Source organism: Monodon monoceros, unplaced genomic scaffold (assembly GCF_005190385.1).
Source record: "Monodon monoceros isolate NGI ecotype Baffin Bay Population unplaced genomic scaffold, NGI_Narwhal_1 Super_Scaffold_1, whole genome shotgun sequence".
NCBI classification, from domain to species: Eukaryota; Metazoa; Chordata; class Mammalia; order Artiodactyla; family Monodontidae; genus Monodon; species Monodon monoceros.
The window spans coordinates 80,522,423-80,538,495 of record NW_021703765.1 but is presented as its reverse complement, the minus strand read 5'-3'; the positions used below and the strand labels follow the sequence as shown (position 1 = coordinate 80,538,495).

At 38.1% G+C, this 16,073-nt stretch overlaps 1 protein-coding gene across 6 annotated transcripts in view; it reads left to right on the top strand.

Annotated features, from left to right (window-relative positions):
* MPHOSPH9 (M-phase phosphoprotein 9) overlaps positions 1–16,073 on the top strand; it is a 54,935-nt gene that overhangs the window by 19,892 nt on the left and 18,970 nt on the right. For 4 of the 6 annotated variants that reach the window (XR_003793984.1, XM_029225617.1, XM_029225624.1 and 1 more), the window contains 7 exons: positions 492–617; positions 780–1,240; positions 1,565–1,720; positions 5,168–5,255; positions 7,090–7,305; positions 14,816–14,863; positions 15,775–15,839. Coding sequence is in view for 5 of the 6 variants with exons in the window: in XM_029225617.1 (XP_029081450.1) it covers positions 492–617; positions 780–1,240; positions 1,565–1,720; positions 5,168–5,255; positions 7,090–7,305; positions 14,816–14,863; positions 15,775–15,839 (1,160 nt within the window). In the remaining variant the exon portion in view is untranslated. Of the gene's footprint in view, positions 1–491; positions 618–779; positions 1,241–1,564; positions 1,721–5,167; positions 5,260–7,089; positions 7,306–14,815; positions 14,864–15,774; positions 15,840–16,073 lie in introns of those variants that run through there. The other 2 variants (XM_029225620.1, XM_029225640.1) reach the window with 2 other exon arrangements.

Here is a 16,073-nt window from a genome sequence, read left to right as displayed (position 1 = left end):
TCTTTCTTAACACTTCTTGTGGTCTGCCAACTCTTAAACACGAATATAACTACAGAGCTGGGGTACTCCACCTTTTGACACCTGTCCCTTTGAGTCACAGGAAATTAATCTGGACAGAAGGTTTCTTGCCCTGCTTCCTTCATTCATTATGAAGTCTTTTCTTACCTCGAAACTTTGTTCTTATTTTGAGTAAGGAGATTACCAAGGATTTTATTCTTTGGAAGTGTTCTTAGGCTGCTAAATATCTTAGGTTTAAATTATCCCCTTAATATTTATTGTTAGAGGGTATGAAAATTTTTTCATTCTGAGGGAGCCTCATAATAGGTAATGACTTCCAAACTCTTATTACAAATCTGGCAGTCTGGCATCTCAGTTTATTTTAAATTTTTCAAAAATCTTTTTATGGTGCTGATCTTGATATCAGGAAAGTAAACTTTTTTCATCATTGATTCGTTGATAATGTTTAAATAATTTTGTTTCATATCTTTAAGTCTAATACTAGTAATGAGATGAAGCTACCATCACTGAAGGATATTTATTATAAAAAACAGAGGGAAAACAAGCAGTTACCTGAGAGGAATCTCCCTTCTGCTTCCAACCCAAATCATCCACCGGAGGTAAAGTTGACAGCACTCTGCTGAGTGACAATGAAAGATGACTCATGACTCTTAACTCTCATCTTGAGCTTCCTTTTCCCTAGGAGATCTAAAGCCTACTCACTTGAAAACGAAAACTGAGTACAGAGGGCGAGAGCTTACTGTTGTCTGTCTTATTTCTAGGTACTGACTCTACACCCAACTTTACACCTGAAGCCAAGTCAGCAGATTTCAGGGATTCAGCCACATGGCTTTTTGAATGCCCTTGATGACAGAATATCCTTCTCACCGGACTCCGTTCTAGAACCTAGTATGGCTAGTCAGTCTGACATAGACTCGTTTTCACAAGCAAGTCATGTTACTTCTCAGTTATCTGGATTCCCAAGATATCCTTCAAGTACAAAAGTGTCTCCAGTGGACTCTTGGAAAAATCATGCATTCCAAAATGAAAGTAGGACCAGTTCCACGTTTCCTGCAGTATATACTATTGGTAGTAACGACATCTCAGTCAACAGTGTAGATGAAGAAAACACTGGCCTGGTACCTTTTGCCTCAGTCAGTCAGTCCCAGCTTCCAGGTACAGCCAGTGGTGTCCCAGAATGCATTTCACTGACTTCCCTGGAAGATCCTGTGATATTGTCTAAGTATGTATTTCAGTGAATGGCTTGTAATGTCAATAGGTTTTTTATGATGTCTGCTTGAGTGATGAAAATTGTTTTTATTGAACTTCAGTAATGTATAAAAAATTAAAAAGATAATATAATGTTTATAAGGTAGACCATCTAAAAACTAATGTCTTTTTTTTTTTGCTTTATAAGTTGTCATCTTGTGTATTAATCTATTATATTTTCTGTGGGTGTATAAAGGAAAAAGGCTGTATTTTTATGTATGAGAATCATTATGTTCTTGGTTTTTCTTATTGAGATAGGAGATGCTTTCTAAATGATGTTTTTTCCTCTCACCAACAGGGTTAGGCAGAACCTGAAGGAAAAGCATGCTCGACACATCGCAGATCTTCGAGCTTATTATGAGTCAGAAATAAATAGTTTGAAACAGAAACTGGAGGCAAAAGAAATTCCTGCAGTTGAAGATTGGAAGAAAACCAATCAAATTCTTGTAGACAGGTAAGACTTATAATTTAACTGTAAAGTTAGTGTTTCTCCAACTTGAATATATTATTTTCCCCAAAGTATAACATATTATGATGTTAAAACACTTTGAAAACATGTGCTTTAGATTTGAAAAATTTCACACAGAAACATGTTTGCCTAAGTAATTATTTTTAAAGATTTGAGGGAATTCCCTGGCAGTCCAGTGGTTAGGACTCCTTGCTCTCCCTGCTTAGGACCCGGGTTCAATCCCTGGTTGGGGAACTAAAATCCCGCAAGCCGAGGGTGCAGCCAAAAAATAAAGATTTGAGCCATCCTCTTACAAAACACTGATAATTGATGAGGACATTTGTTTTGTGTGGGCGAAATACGGAGATAGTTGAGCAGATTTTGTATATGTAAAGGAATGTCATTTATGGGAGAATTAATGCTCTATGGATTCCCTAATAAGTCTATGATTAATGTCCTGGGGCAGTTCTCAACCTTTCTTCATACCCAGAAATGCATAACTTTAACCCAGACACTCATGAACCTGTGGAAACAGTTATCTCATTCAAAAAAACCATAGACAAACAGGGGAGAACGGTCTTATACTAGGGATAGCTTTCCACTTATTTTAGAGAGAGAGAATCATTTACAAAATTTGATGTTTTTACTAGTATTAATAGCAGCGTACTTGAGGGACTTCCCTGGCTGTCCAGTGGTTAATTTAAGACTCCACGCTTCCACTGCAGGTGGCTTGGGTTCGATCCTTGGTCGGGGAACTAAGATCCCACATGCCATGCGGCGCGGCCAAAAAAATAAAAAAATAACAGCATACTTGCAACATACTTTACAAATGGTATTAAACAGATTGAAAACTGATGGAGTCTAGGTGACAGCAAAGTCTTCTCTAGGGCAAAAAAGACAAAACCCCTAGAGAAAAGATTAGGAGGGAACTGAAATCTGATCCAGTTAACAGTTTAATTTGGAGAATTCTAGGAAAACTCGCTTTTATTTATTTATCTGTTTATCTCTTTGGCTGTGTTGGGTCTTTGTTGCGGTGCGCAGCCTTCTCATTGCAGTGGCTTTTCTTGTTGTGGAGCAAGGGCTCCAGGCATGTGGGCTCAGTAGTTGTGGCTCGCGGGCTCAGTAGTTGTGGCTCACGGGCTCTAAAGCACAGGCTCAGTAGTTGTGGCGCACGGGCTCAGTTGCTGCGCGGCATGTGGGATCTGCCTGGACCAGGGCTCGAACCCATGTCCCCTGCATTGGCAGTTGGATTCTTAACCACTGCGCCACCAGGGAAGTCCGGAAAACTAGCTTTTATACTAGTGTGTGGTTGCTGTGGTAGTTAACATGCTGTCTTGATCCTGATCGTTTCTATAGCTTCCATTTTGCTGTTGGTGGTGGTGATGGGGGTACAATGGCAGAGAAGTAGTTTGAAAAGAGCCAGGAAAAAAGGCCAGTTTTAGGTTTTCTAGGACAAAAAGAAAAGAGTAGATACCAGGCTGGGGGAAGTTTGTTCTTATTTTTGTTCTGTTTTGTTTTTTTAAGAAGGCACAGATGACCACAGGTACTTCCTGTTGGAAAACAGAAGTCTGAAAGAAGCCGACCAGCAGACCTTGTTAGGTCAAAGACGGGGTGCCAAAGAAGGGGAGCTAATTAAAACATCTTTATGTCTAGAAGCTGCTAGAGCACGTGGAGCAATGAGAGAATGTAGGAGGAGCAAATTGGAAGTCAGGGTTTTAAATAAGTGGTCGTGTTATAACAGTAACAACAGCAATCTAGGTAGTGGAGTAAATGTACTGATAGCGTGCAAATGAAGAGCAACGCATTATTTCCTCCTACCAGTACCCCTAAAGGGCTTGATTTGGCCTACCATATAAAACTGTGTTACAGAGGACAGGAGAAACAAAATGAGAAGTTGCAGTTATTTAGAACTGGAAAAACGATTTACCCAAGACAAAAACCAATATTATGTTGTCAGTGTACACAGCAATTTTTTTCAAATTTCAAAATTGCAAATTGGGGAATCCCGCTGCTATTGCAGATGGGACCATTAACACTTATATTGTCACACAATTGCAACTTGGGGGATGAGGTCTCTGGCATACCGGAATCAGTGAGGTAATTACAACAGAAAAATAACAACACAGCAACACTTGACTATTTAGTGATCTTTGTTTCAAGAACAGTTTCATCAGTGTTTCATTTCTGCAAGGCATTAATGCATAGTGGGTAGGAGCATGACTCTGGAGCCAGACTGCCTGGCTTAGAATCCCAGTGTGACTCTGGAGGAGCTTAACTTCTCTGTCTCTGTATTCTCATCTGTAAAATGGGAATGATGACAATCCTAACACACAGGATTGTGAGGATGAATGCAAAGTGCTTAACAAAGACTGAGTGTGTAGTCAGTGCCGAATAAATATTAGCTTTTATTCACAACACATCATTGAACACTGATTCAAAATGGTGACCAAATTCTTCCATGTATTTTCTTATTTTGAGGTTCTATGGTAATTAACTTTACAAAGAAAGTCTTTAATTATAAGAATAACATTCATGCTGATTTGAAATAGTACAGAAGGATTTAATATGGAGTCTTTCTACCCCATCCTTTGTTTTCACATCCTAGACTTAATTTTTTGCATCCCTCCAGAAATTATAATGCATATACATATATATTTTCTTCATAGATCAAGTTATTTTATGCCGTTTTCTATATCTTGCATATTTAATTTTTATTTTTTAATGTGATAAAATAACAATCTACCATTTTAACTACTTTTAAGTTTACAGTTCACTGGCCTAGTCCATTCACATTGCTGTGCTACTGTCACCAGTATCCATTTCTGGAACCTTTTTTCTCTCGCAAAACTGTCGTTCTATACCCATTAAACAATAACTCCCCATTACCCCCTCCCTCCAGCCCCTGGCAACCATCGTTCTACTTTGTCGCTATTAATTCGATGCTTCTGGGTACCTTGTATAAATGGAATCACAGTGTTTGTCCTTTTGTGTCTGGTTTATTTCACTCAGCATAATGTCCTTGAGGTTCTTCCATGTTGTAGCATGTGTCAGAATTTCTTTCCTTTTTAACATTGACTACTACTTCATTGCACACACCACACCACACCACACCACACCACACACACACACACACACACTGCATTTTGTTTATATCCATTCATCCTTGGTGGACACTTAGGTTGCTTCCATCTTTTGGCTATTGTGAATTTATGCTGCTATGAACATGAATGTACAAATACTTCTTAGGGATCTTTTCATATCATTTTTAATTTTTTCCAGATATTATAATATCAGGTTCATTGGATATATTTTACTAAAATGGCATCCTTAGTCTTGGCTAACATTGGAGAATTTGTTTTACCTAATATATTGGAGAATCAGTTAGATTTTTATAATACTTTTAAGAGAAAGGATCTTGTCTTTGATTGTTTTGTTTCAATATATGGTTTTTAGATGTGGCCAGTTAGATAGTGCTCTGAATGAAGCTACTAGTCGTGTGAGAACACTTGAAAATAAGAATAACTTGCTGGAAAGAGAAGTGGTAAGTAAGTACTCTATTTTTTGTTCTTCTAGTGGCTTAATGTTAAAAATTTAAGCTTTTTTATTAATTGAACTTTAGAGACAAATGAACAGTTTTATAAAAACATTGGTTGTATGTTGCTTGTCTTCTCCTTTAGGATGTCTTATTGTTACATTTATATTTTGAATGCTGCTGGCTTCATATGATACTATAAACTTTTACCCTCTAAAAATTTTATTTTTTATTTGGGATATAATTTGCATATCATAAAACTCATCCTTCTAGAGTGTATAATTCAGTGGTCTTTAGTATATTCACAAATTTGTGCGACTATCACCACAATTAATTTTAGAACTTTTTTCTCACTCAGAAAGAAACCCCAAACCTCTTAGCCATCTCCCCCATTACATGCTCTTCTCGGCCATGAGCAACCACTACTCTGCTTTCTGTTTCTCTGGGTTTACCTATTCTGGGTATTTGATGTCAACGGAATCAAACCGTATGTGACCTCGTGTGTCTGGCTGCTTTCACTGAGCATTAGGTTTTCAAGGTTCATCCATAGTGTAGCATGGACCAGGACTTCACTCTTTTTTATGGCTGAATAATATTCCGTAGTATGGATGCACCACATTTTGTTTATCCATCCATCAGGTGATGGATGTTTGGGTTATTTTCACTTTTTGGCTATTATGAATGATAGTGCTACGAACATTTATATTTTCAAGATTCTATGTGGATGCATTTTCAGTTTTCTTGGGTGTATAACTAGGAATGCTTAACCTTTCCTCTTAAATAACTTTTCTTTCCCATGCATTACCAAGTTTTATTCTTCTGTGCATAATTTTACAGTGTTTTGCTGCAAAATGCCAGTTATATTCTAGACATTGTTTCTTTGTCTTTGATGGGTTTTTTGTTTGTTTGTTGTTTTTTGATGCTGAAACTGGGATAGTTTTGATTTTTTTTAAGTTATCTTTGTCTCCTCTTAAACTATAAACTTCATGAGGTCAGGGACCTTTCTTGTTGATCTTTTTTTTTTTAATTTAATTAATTAATTTATCTATTTTTGGCTGTGCTGGGTCTTTCGCTGCCCACGGGCTTTCTCTAGTTGCGGCGAGCAGGGGCTACTCTTCATTGTGGTGTGTGGGCTTCTCATTGAGGTGGAGCACGGGTTCTAGGCGCATGGGCTTCAGTAGTTGTGGCACACGGGGTCAGTAGTTGTGGCTCTAGAGTGCAGGCTCAGTAGTTGTGGCACACGGGCTTAGTTGCTCCATGGCATGTGGGATCTTCCCGGACCAGGGCTTGAACCTGTGTCCCCTGCAGTGGCAGGTGATTCTTAACCACTGCTCCACCAGGGAAGTCCTCTTGTTAATCTTATATTTCTAGCACCCTAGTGCCTGCCATCTAGTGGATTTGCAATTAATGATTGTTGAATGAATATTAACATATCAGATGTTCTGAATTTTCTCTTTTATTTTCATTGTAAGTGAGAGAATAGGGTAAGAAATGCTTTTTTTCCCTCTAAATATTAATGTGGGGCTACAAATTCCAGCTATGCTTTTGGAATCATTTCTCTAATAGCCATGGTTATTTTTTCCTCGTTAAAGTCATCTACAGGTGAGTCCTGGAATCAGAATGCCTCAGACAGTGGTTTTCTGTGTATTATTCTATAGGGTAATCGTTTCTAGTCTCCATCCCAGGATATAACAGAATATCAAATTTGTTCATTTCCATTTATGTGTTTTGTTTTATTACTTCTCTTTTATATTTAATGTCCACAGATTATTAGCTGCTATTGAGACATCTATTTTTTTATTATTATTAAAAACAGTGTATTATCCTTGTCTTTGTTTTGTAGAGTGATCTTAGAGAACGCTTCAGTGCAGCCAGCAGTGCCTCCAAAATTTTGCAGGAACGAATTGAGGAAATGAGAACAAGTAATAAAGAAAAAGACAATACCATCATTCGACTGAAATCTAGACTTCAGGATTTAGAAGAGGCATTTGAGAATGCTTACAAACTCTCAGATGATAAAGAAGCAAGACTAAAACAAGAAAATAAAATGTTTCAAGATGTAAGTGACAAGTAACTCAGTGACGTGGTTGGCTAAAAGTAATTTCAGATATTGTAGTCTTACAAGCTATTATGATTTTTTCCACATTTATTTTCATTTTACGTAACTTTGCTGTAGCTGCAAATATACGTAGACTTTTCTGATAGAGTTAGTTGGGTCTTATCTTAAAGCAGGAAGTCAGGGCTTTCAGAGCTATGGTGTCACTCCCACGCCTTTCTGTCTCTGGCAGGGCAGCCTTTGAGCTATCTTAAATCAGCATCTGTGTGTCCAGCAGATACAACGGACCAGATTTACAACAGACTTGATAAAATTTTTCACTTTGATTTAATTTCACTTAAAAGTTAGATTTGTATAACATTGAAACTGGATTAGGTTTTAGGTTTTGTTTTTTTTTAAAGTAAAATCTGAAAGTATTTCGGCTGTTGATATTTTCTTCCTGATAGCTTTAGATTTGATTCTTGCTGCTTTGTTTTTTAAAATTTATTTTCCTGAAGGTAATACATGTCAATGGTTTAAATGGTCAAATATCAAATGAGAAACAGCAGTCTTCTTCACCTCTCTCTATCTTGGAGTCCTCTACCTTAGAAGCCATTATTTTCAGCTCTTTTAGCCATTCCTTCTAAAGTTTTGCTCCATGTTTCTAAGTGACAAACTTACATTGCTCTTTTTTTTTCCCCATCAGTTTCAGACATTATATATTGACTACCCTCTGTGCAAGGTCACAGTGTAGCTTTCTTATACCATTTGCTCCCCAAACAAACACTCCCCCCCTCTTTCCAATGTGATTGATGTATTAAATTGATTCTGAGAAGCTTATTCTTTTTTTTTTTTGCGGTATGCGGGCCTCTCACTGCTGTGGCCTCTCCCGTTGTGGAGCACAGGCTCCAGATGCGCAGGCTCAGCGGCCATGGCTCACAGGCCCAGCCGCTCCGCAGCATGTGGGATCTTCCCGGACCGAGGCACGAACCCGTGTCCCCTGCATCGGCAGGCAGACTCTCAACCACTGCGCCACCAGGGAAGCCCGAAGCTTATTCTTTTACATTTGAACAACTCAGAAATTGGAATGCATCTTTATAGTGTCATATTTTAATTGGCAGCACTTTTTCCTCTTAGTATTTAGTAAATAATATTAAATAGCATTTCTAGTTAGTGGTGTCTTAGACTTTAAATATGATATACTATCATTTATAAATGAATCAGAATTCAGTGTTTCTTATGTCTATGCAAATATTTTTCAAAGCTAAGCTGCAGTGTTCAGTGACTGCATTTCCTTTCTCTTACAACTTTTATTTTTCCTAGACTTAATAATTGGCTTGTCTCTTTATCTGCTTGCTTAGTTTTTAAACATGCATAGCACTTCCTTTCCTCCCGCCTCCCCAGTATCCTTGCTTCAGTCTGAACTGATTGCCCTCGAGGTCTGATACACAGATTTCTAGGACTTGCCTTTGTCATCATCCTGGGAATTGTCTTTGCTTCTTTCCCGTATTGAATCTGTCCTTTTGTGTGGATTCTGTATCTTCTTTCTTGGTTTAACTCTGTTTTGCTAGAGTACATCTCCTGAGAAAAAGAAGGCATAAGAGACAAATTTTGAGGCCTTCCATATCTGAAAACTTTTATAGTTGCAGTCACACTTTACTTTTTAAAAACTACTTTATGTTTTAGAACAGTTAGAATTACAGAAAAATTGAGGAGATAGTGGAGTGTTCCCATATGCCCCCCACCATTTCCCCTGTTATTAGCATCTTGCATTAGTACCATACTTTGGCCACAATTAATGAGCCAATTTTTTTTTTTAATGTTTGTTTATTTTGGCTGCTCCGGGTCTTAGTTGCCACATGCAGCCTTCTAAGTTGAGGCGTGCGGACTCTTAGCTGCGGCAGCATGTGGGATCTAGTTCCCCGACCAGGGATCTAACCCAGGCCCCCTGCATTGGGAGTGGGGAGTCTTACCCACTGCACCACCAGGGAAGTCCCAATGAGCCAATATTGATACATTATTATTAAGTAAACACCACAGTTTATTCAGATTTCCTTGCTTTTTTCCTAATGTTCTTTTTCTGCTCCAGGACTCCCTCTAGGAGACCAGATTACATGTAGTCTTCATGTCTTCCTAGGCTCCTCTTGGCTGTGACAGTTTCTCAGACTTTTCCTGTTTTTCATGATCTTGACAGTTTTGAGGAGAACTGGGCAGGTATTTTGCAGTATGTCCCTTGGGATTTGTCTAATATTTTTCTCATGATTAGACTAGGGTTATTAGGAGGAAAATCACAGAGGTAAAGTACCATTTTGGGCATATCATACCAGCAAGCCCTATGTTTTTTATTCCTTTATAGTCATTTTAGTAAAGTTTCAGGAGGGAGTGCATATGAACACTCCATTCAGTGTGCCATATTTGATTAGAACTTTACATGGTTCAGTTATTACTGTTCTCATTCATACGCATTAATAGTATAATTGTAGTGTGTGTGAGTACATGAGCTCCTGGTTTTTATAACTTGTACTTCTTAACATCAGACCTACAGAAAGTTGCAAAAGTTGTGTGAATAATTTTCATATTTCACCTTCACCTAGATTCTGAAAGTTAACATTTTATAATATGTGCTTTATCATTCGGTCCACGTATAGTTTAAAGATTTTTCCAAAAAAAAAAAAATTATTTTTCCAAACTTTTTTAGAGTAAGTTAGAGATATAATGCATCTTTACCTCTAAATACTTCAAGGTCTATTTCTTAAAAACAAGGGCAGTCTTTTATATAACCATAGCAAAATTAGGAAATTAACATTAATATAGTAATTTATACATGCCATTCAATTTTTTGCAAATTATACCACAAGTATTCCTTATAACAAAAGAAACTTTTTTTCCCTTGTTCGGGATCCGATCCAGGACTACATGTTGCATTGAGTTGTCACATCTCTTTTATCTCCTTTAACCTAGAGCAGATCCTCAGTTTTTCTGTCTTTTATAACCTTAAAACTCTTTGAAGATCATAGACTAATTATTTTATAGAACTACTCCTTCTAACATGGTAGCCTCTAGCCACATGTGAGTATTTAATTTTACACTGATTACAATTAAGTAAAATAAACAGTTCAGTTCCCCAGTTGCACTGGCCACATTTCAAGTGCTCGGCGGTCACATGTGGGTAGTGGCTGCGGTGTTGGGCAGCGCGGGGGGACTGCATCCGTCATCGCAGAGAGTCCGCTGGCTAGCACATTGTGGAATGGCCCTTAGTTTGGGTGTGTGTTTCTTCACAGTTAGATTGGGTTGTCGTGATGCACAGGAGCCCCTCTTAGCACTTCCTGTTAGGAGGCACGTGTGAACTGTGTGGGTGTCAACTCCAGCCACTTGGTGAAGGTGGGGTTTGCCAGGGGTCTCCACTGTAAAGTTATACCCTGCCCCTCCCCCACTGCAGTTACATGTAACTTATGAGAGGGTAATTTAAGGCTCTGCAAATCACCTTTTTCTCATCAAACTTGTTACCCACTAGCTGTAGCATGTCCTGATGTGTCTTGCCTGAAACCACTAATTACTGTGGCGGCTGCCAAATGGTGTTTTTTCTATTTCTATGATTCCCTCTCATTTTACTGCAGGGAGTAGTCCTCCTTTCTTCTTTATTTCTGCTTATCAGCGTGGACTCATGGATTCTGATTTTATTCAGTGAGGTAGTCTTTTTTACTCTGTTTATTATTTTGATGCTTTGTCTTAGCTTTGGCCTGAGGGGTTCGTGTGAAGCTGGCTTCTGTGACCTTTTGACAGTTTCCCGTCATTCTAGACTTCCTGCCACAGCCAGATGTTCCAGGCCCATCTTGTACTTTTCTAGCCCCAGCCCTAAGTCAGTCATTTTTCCCCGGAGCCCTGGTTCCTTTAAGTGGAAGATGGTATTTAGAAACTTAAGATCTAGGTATGTTCATTGCTTCTGGGATGTCATTGTTTTTAATTAAAAACCCATCATTGTTTGAGTAGCAGTGAAGCACAAAGGATAGGTAGAATGTTGTTTTCAGCTGAAATTGCATGAATATTTCCAGGGATAACACTGACTTTTTCCACGTTTATCATGTCACATATTTTAAGCACACAGAAAGGTATAGAGTAATGCATTAAATCCCCATATACTGGCCATCCGTAGATACTGTTGAAAGACACTCTTCTATTCCTCTCTCTCCCACCCTAGAGGTGCCTGCTATGTTAAATGTGCTCTTGGTTATCCCCACTCTGTTCTTTTTACTTCTACTATAAATGCACGTTGTTTTAAACAATATATAGTAATGTTTCGTATGTTCGCAAACCATATATGAATTGTATTGCACTGTATCCTTCTACCACCTGTTTTTCTCTTAACATTGTTTCTAAGATTTGCCATGTTGATACATGTAGTTTTTATTCTTTTTTATTTAAACATTTGTATGTGAAATATTTCTGGTATATACAAAGGTATAAAGAATAATATAACAAATACATGTAGGCCGACCCACCACCCACCTTAAGAATTAAAATACTGTAGATGCTGTTGAGGCCCTCCACGTACCTTTTCTGATCACCTCTGCCTTCTTAGAAGTAATTGGTCTGAATGGTGTGAATGTCATTCCCGTGTCTGTCTTTGTATCATCATGTTTGTATGTTTGCTTAGTCAGTGTTGTTTGTTTGCCATATCTTAAAACTATAAATGCTATCATACTGTATTTACTGTTCTGAAACTTTTTTTCCTTTGTAAGACTTATCCAAGCTGATACATACAGCACTAATTCACTTGTTTTCATCCCTGTGTCATATTCCATTGTGTGAATATTCCACAATTTATTTATCCATTTTCCTGCTTCCAGTTTCTTTTTGTTGCTGTTATGAGCAGCACTGCCATGACCATTCCTGTATACACATCCTGTGCCAACGTGTGCAAGTACCTCTAGGGTATTGTTGCAGTTACCAGAGCTGCAAAACAAATGACCCCCAAACTGGACATACTCTGCTCATGGGCTTGGTGGTCTAGGAACTTGGACTGGGCTTAACAAGGACAGCTTATCTCGGCCCAGCAGTATCTGGGACCTTAGCTGGAGACTCAGAAGTTGGGGCCTTTGATGATGGCTGTCAACTAAGCCTGCAGTTCTTTCCATGTTTCCTTCCATGTGGCCTCACTTGGGCTTCTTTGCAGCATAATGGCTGAGTACTGAGGACAGGCGTCCTGAAAGAGCTTCCTGACAGCCACAGTGCCTTTCATGACTAGCCTTCTGCAAGCTTTCTAGCATCTTCTTTTTATCCCTGGTATTCTGATAGTCCATAACAGTGTTTGGGGCATAGGTTCTTCCAATCTGGAAATTAATGTCTTTTAGTTCTACAAATGCTGATGTTATTTCTCTATTAATTTCCTGCCTCTCTCTCTTCTCTTTCTCTGGAACTTTTATGAGTAGATGTTGTATTGCATGGGTTGATTCTCTAAGACTTATTTATGTTTTAGTGTTCATCATGGCCTCTTTGTCCTTTATCTTCCAGTCTTAGTATTATGTCTTTTCTCACTGTTACTTTCTAAGAGCTCTTTATTCTCTGATTGCTCGTTTTTCAAAGCTTTCTGTTCTTGTTTTGTGACTATAACATTGTTATTTCTCTGGGGATATTAATAATAGCTTTCTTTTTTTTTTAAGATTTATTTATTATTTATTTTTGGCTGCGTTGGGTCTTAGTTGCGGCACACAGGATCTCCGTTGAGGCACGTGGGATCATTTGTTTTGGCGTGCGGGTTTTCTCTTCTCTAGTTGTGGCGCGTTGGGTTCCAGAGCACGTGGGCTCTGTAGTTTGAGGCATGTGGGCTCTAGTTGAGGCACGTGAGCTCAGTAATTGTGGCACGTGGGCTTAGTTGCCCCGTGGCATGTGGGACCTTAGTTCCCTGACCAGGGATCGAACCCACATCCCCTGCATTGTAAGGCGGATTCTTTACCACTGGACCACCAAGGAGGTCCCAATAATAGCTTTCTTTTGATACTTTCCTTTAGTTTTGGTTCATTATTTCTTCTAAGTTAACCTTTCATTTTGATTTGAAGTCTGTTTCATATGAAATTTTTTTTTTCAAATGTTGGTTCTTTGGTAGGTTCACGTTTAAGAGGGAGGCAGTAAAAAGCTATTTGGAGACTCTGTGTGCACAGATGGGACTTACTTCCTCGTACCTTCACTTACAAGCAGTTGTAAGTGATGCACCAGGCATTTGGTTAGGGAACCTCCAGGTGTAAATGTGTCTTTTTTTCTGGGGTTGTTCAGTTTTCCCAAAGAAAAGTCTTCCGGTTTCTTGTCTGGAACCTATCAGCCAGGCTCTGGTGGCAGTGAGGGAGGGGAGAGTCAGTTGGGTTTTTTTTTTTTGAAGACTTTTCCTTAGTCATTTTCTCTTTATCTCTTTGCCTCCCCCTCACACCCTGCTATCATGCTTGTGTTTCCAAAGTTGCATTTTTCCCTCACAGTCATGTCTTCTGTGCCCTATTGCCTGGCTGAACAGCCCACTGCTGTATGGGTTGGGAAAAGACCCTGGGCTCTAACCCAGGACTTTGAACCAGTTTCCTGTGGTCAGCCCTGTGCTTCAACCCTGCCCACCACTGAACCTGGGGTTCCAGTTGTGAGCCTCTCAGGGTTATGAAGAGATCAACCTACTTGCCATTAGCATCCTTTATTCAGACTCTGGAAGTTGTAGCCTTGTTGCATCTTCATTGAAATCTCTCGCTCATTGCTGTTACCTCCTTTGTTTTCGCTTTAATTGCTTCATTGTTAATTTAGTGGGATCTCTGGATAAAAAGAAAATCCTGTGATGAATCTCTCTTCTTTCACCAGAAGTCTCACTTACGTATTTTTAAATAAATTACCTAATTATATTAGACTTTGGGGATTGTACCTTTACTCTGTGGAACTAACTTAACAAAAGGTAGTGTGCAACAGTTCCAAAGAGAACAATGCAAATACATTTTAATCTTTTCAAATACTGCTTACTTAAAGGGCATTGACTGAAATAAATTATTTGTTTTACTTTCTATTTTGAAATAAATTCAAATTTACAGAGAACTTGCAAGAACTGTCATACTCCTATATCCTAGGATCACCAGTTAACATTTTGCCATATTTGCTTTATCATGTCACATATATATATTTTTTTTCACACACATACACATATATATATATATTTTTTTTTTCTTGAACCATTTGAGAGTAAGTTGTTGACGTTGAGCCCCTGTACTTAGATACTTTTGGTATGTGTTTCCTAAGAAATACATCCATAGTCACAGAAAAATTATCCAAATAAAGAAATCTAATACTGATGCAGTCCATATCCAGATTGTTCCTTTATGTCACCTTTTTCCCCAGTCCAGGATCTATTCACTTATCTCTTTAGTTGCCTTTAATCTGAAACAATGTGTTAACCTTTTTCTTTCATGACACTGGCAGCTTTGAAGAGTAAGGGCAGTTATTTTACAGACTGTCCCTCTGTTGATATTATAATATTTAATTTTGTGGTGCAATTCTTTGTTTTTCCTTGTAGCTTTTAGGAGAGTATGAGTCCCTTGGAAAAGAACACGAAAGAGTAAAGGTAACAGTTGATCATTCATGTTCTGAACTTCCTGTCGGGGCAAAAGCATTAGTTTGGAAGTCGAGAGATCTAACCCTTTCTCCCTTTCTCTTCCCCTCCTCTGTCCCCATCTGGCTATTTGAACTAGACCGCTCACTTATCCTCTCGTGTCAGTTTCCTTATTTTCAAATATCTGCCCATTTAACTCACAAATTTGTTAATTTAACAAATATTTATTGAATGGCTATTGCATTTGAGATGAGATGAAATTTTTAGAAGAGGATAAAATACCATACAAATGCAAATAATTATTTAATACTATTTAAATATAAGGTTTTGTTTTTCAAAACATTAGCTTTTTGTGGGGTTGAGTTAATTATGTTTAAATTCTTAATTAAAACTCTGTTTGGGATCTACGTATTTGAATTCATTGAAACCCCACAATAAGTAAGTGGGGTCCAAGTAGTTCTGTTGCATAAAATGCAGGGTTGTGATTATTCAAGGTTAGTGAAAAGGCCTGCATAGCTAGGTAGGCAAGATGTCTGGGGTTTCAGGGGCCAATTGTTATATCTGAAATCTCATCATTGCAGGTATTCGCTTTGCCATTTACTGAGGTTTTAGTCAAGTTTGTGTTTAAAATATGTCCATTTTAACACTGTTTCTAATCAAGCAAAGCATAATAGGCTTTGCTTATTAAACAGGGGGCTTACACACAGCTATTTGTATAAACCAGTATTTTGCTCTTCTTTTTTTCCCTTGAATCATGTATATTGGCTCTGTGGCTGATGCCATACTTGCTGAGTATCTGCATAATTTTCTTTGTAGCTCTCTGGTGTAGTCTTAGATTAGTTTTATATTATGCATTTTAAAATAAAAGGAATACATCTGAATATTTATCTTCAGTTGTCTGAATTTTTCCTTTATTTTCATAGGATACATTAAATAAAACTGAGAACAAATTGCTTGATGCACACACTCAGATTTCTGATTTGAAAAGGTAAAATATATTGTCTTAACTAATAAACAAATACCTCTAACTGTTCTTTCAGGCCTTAAATATGTGTCTATATTAAAAGTGATGAGAAAAGCTTTTCTTGGGGATTTTTAAGCACTTTGAGATTAGATTTTAATCCTCATCTTCCCTTCACCTGGAAATACATTTGATTTTAGCCAAAGAGTTTTAAATTATTAGAATATATTGGTGGCTGTGCCTGAAAGGTGTGCAGGTCCC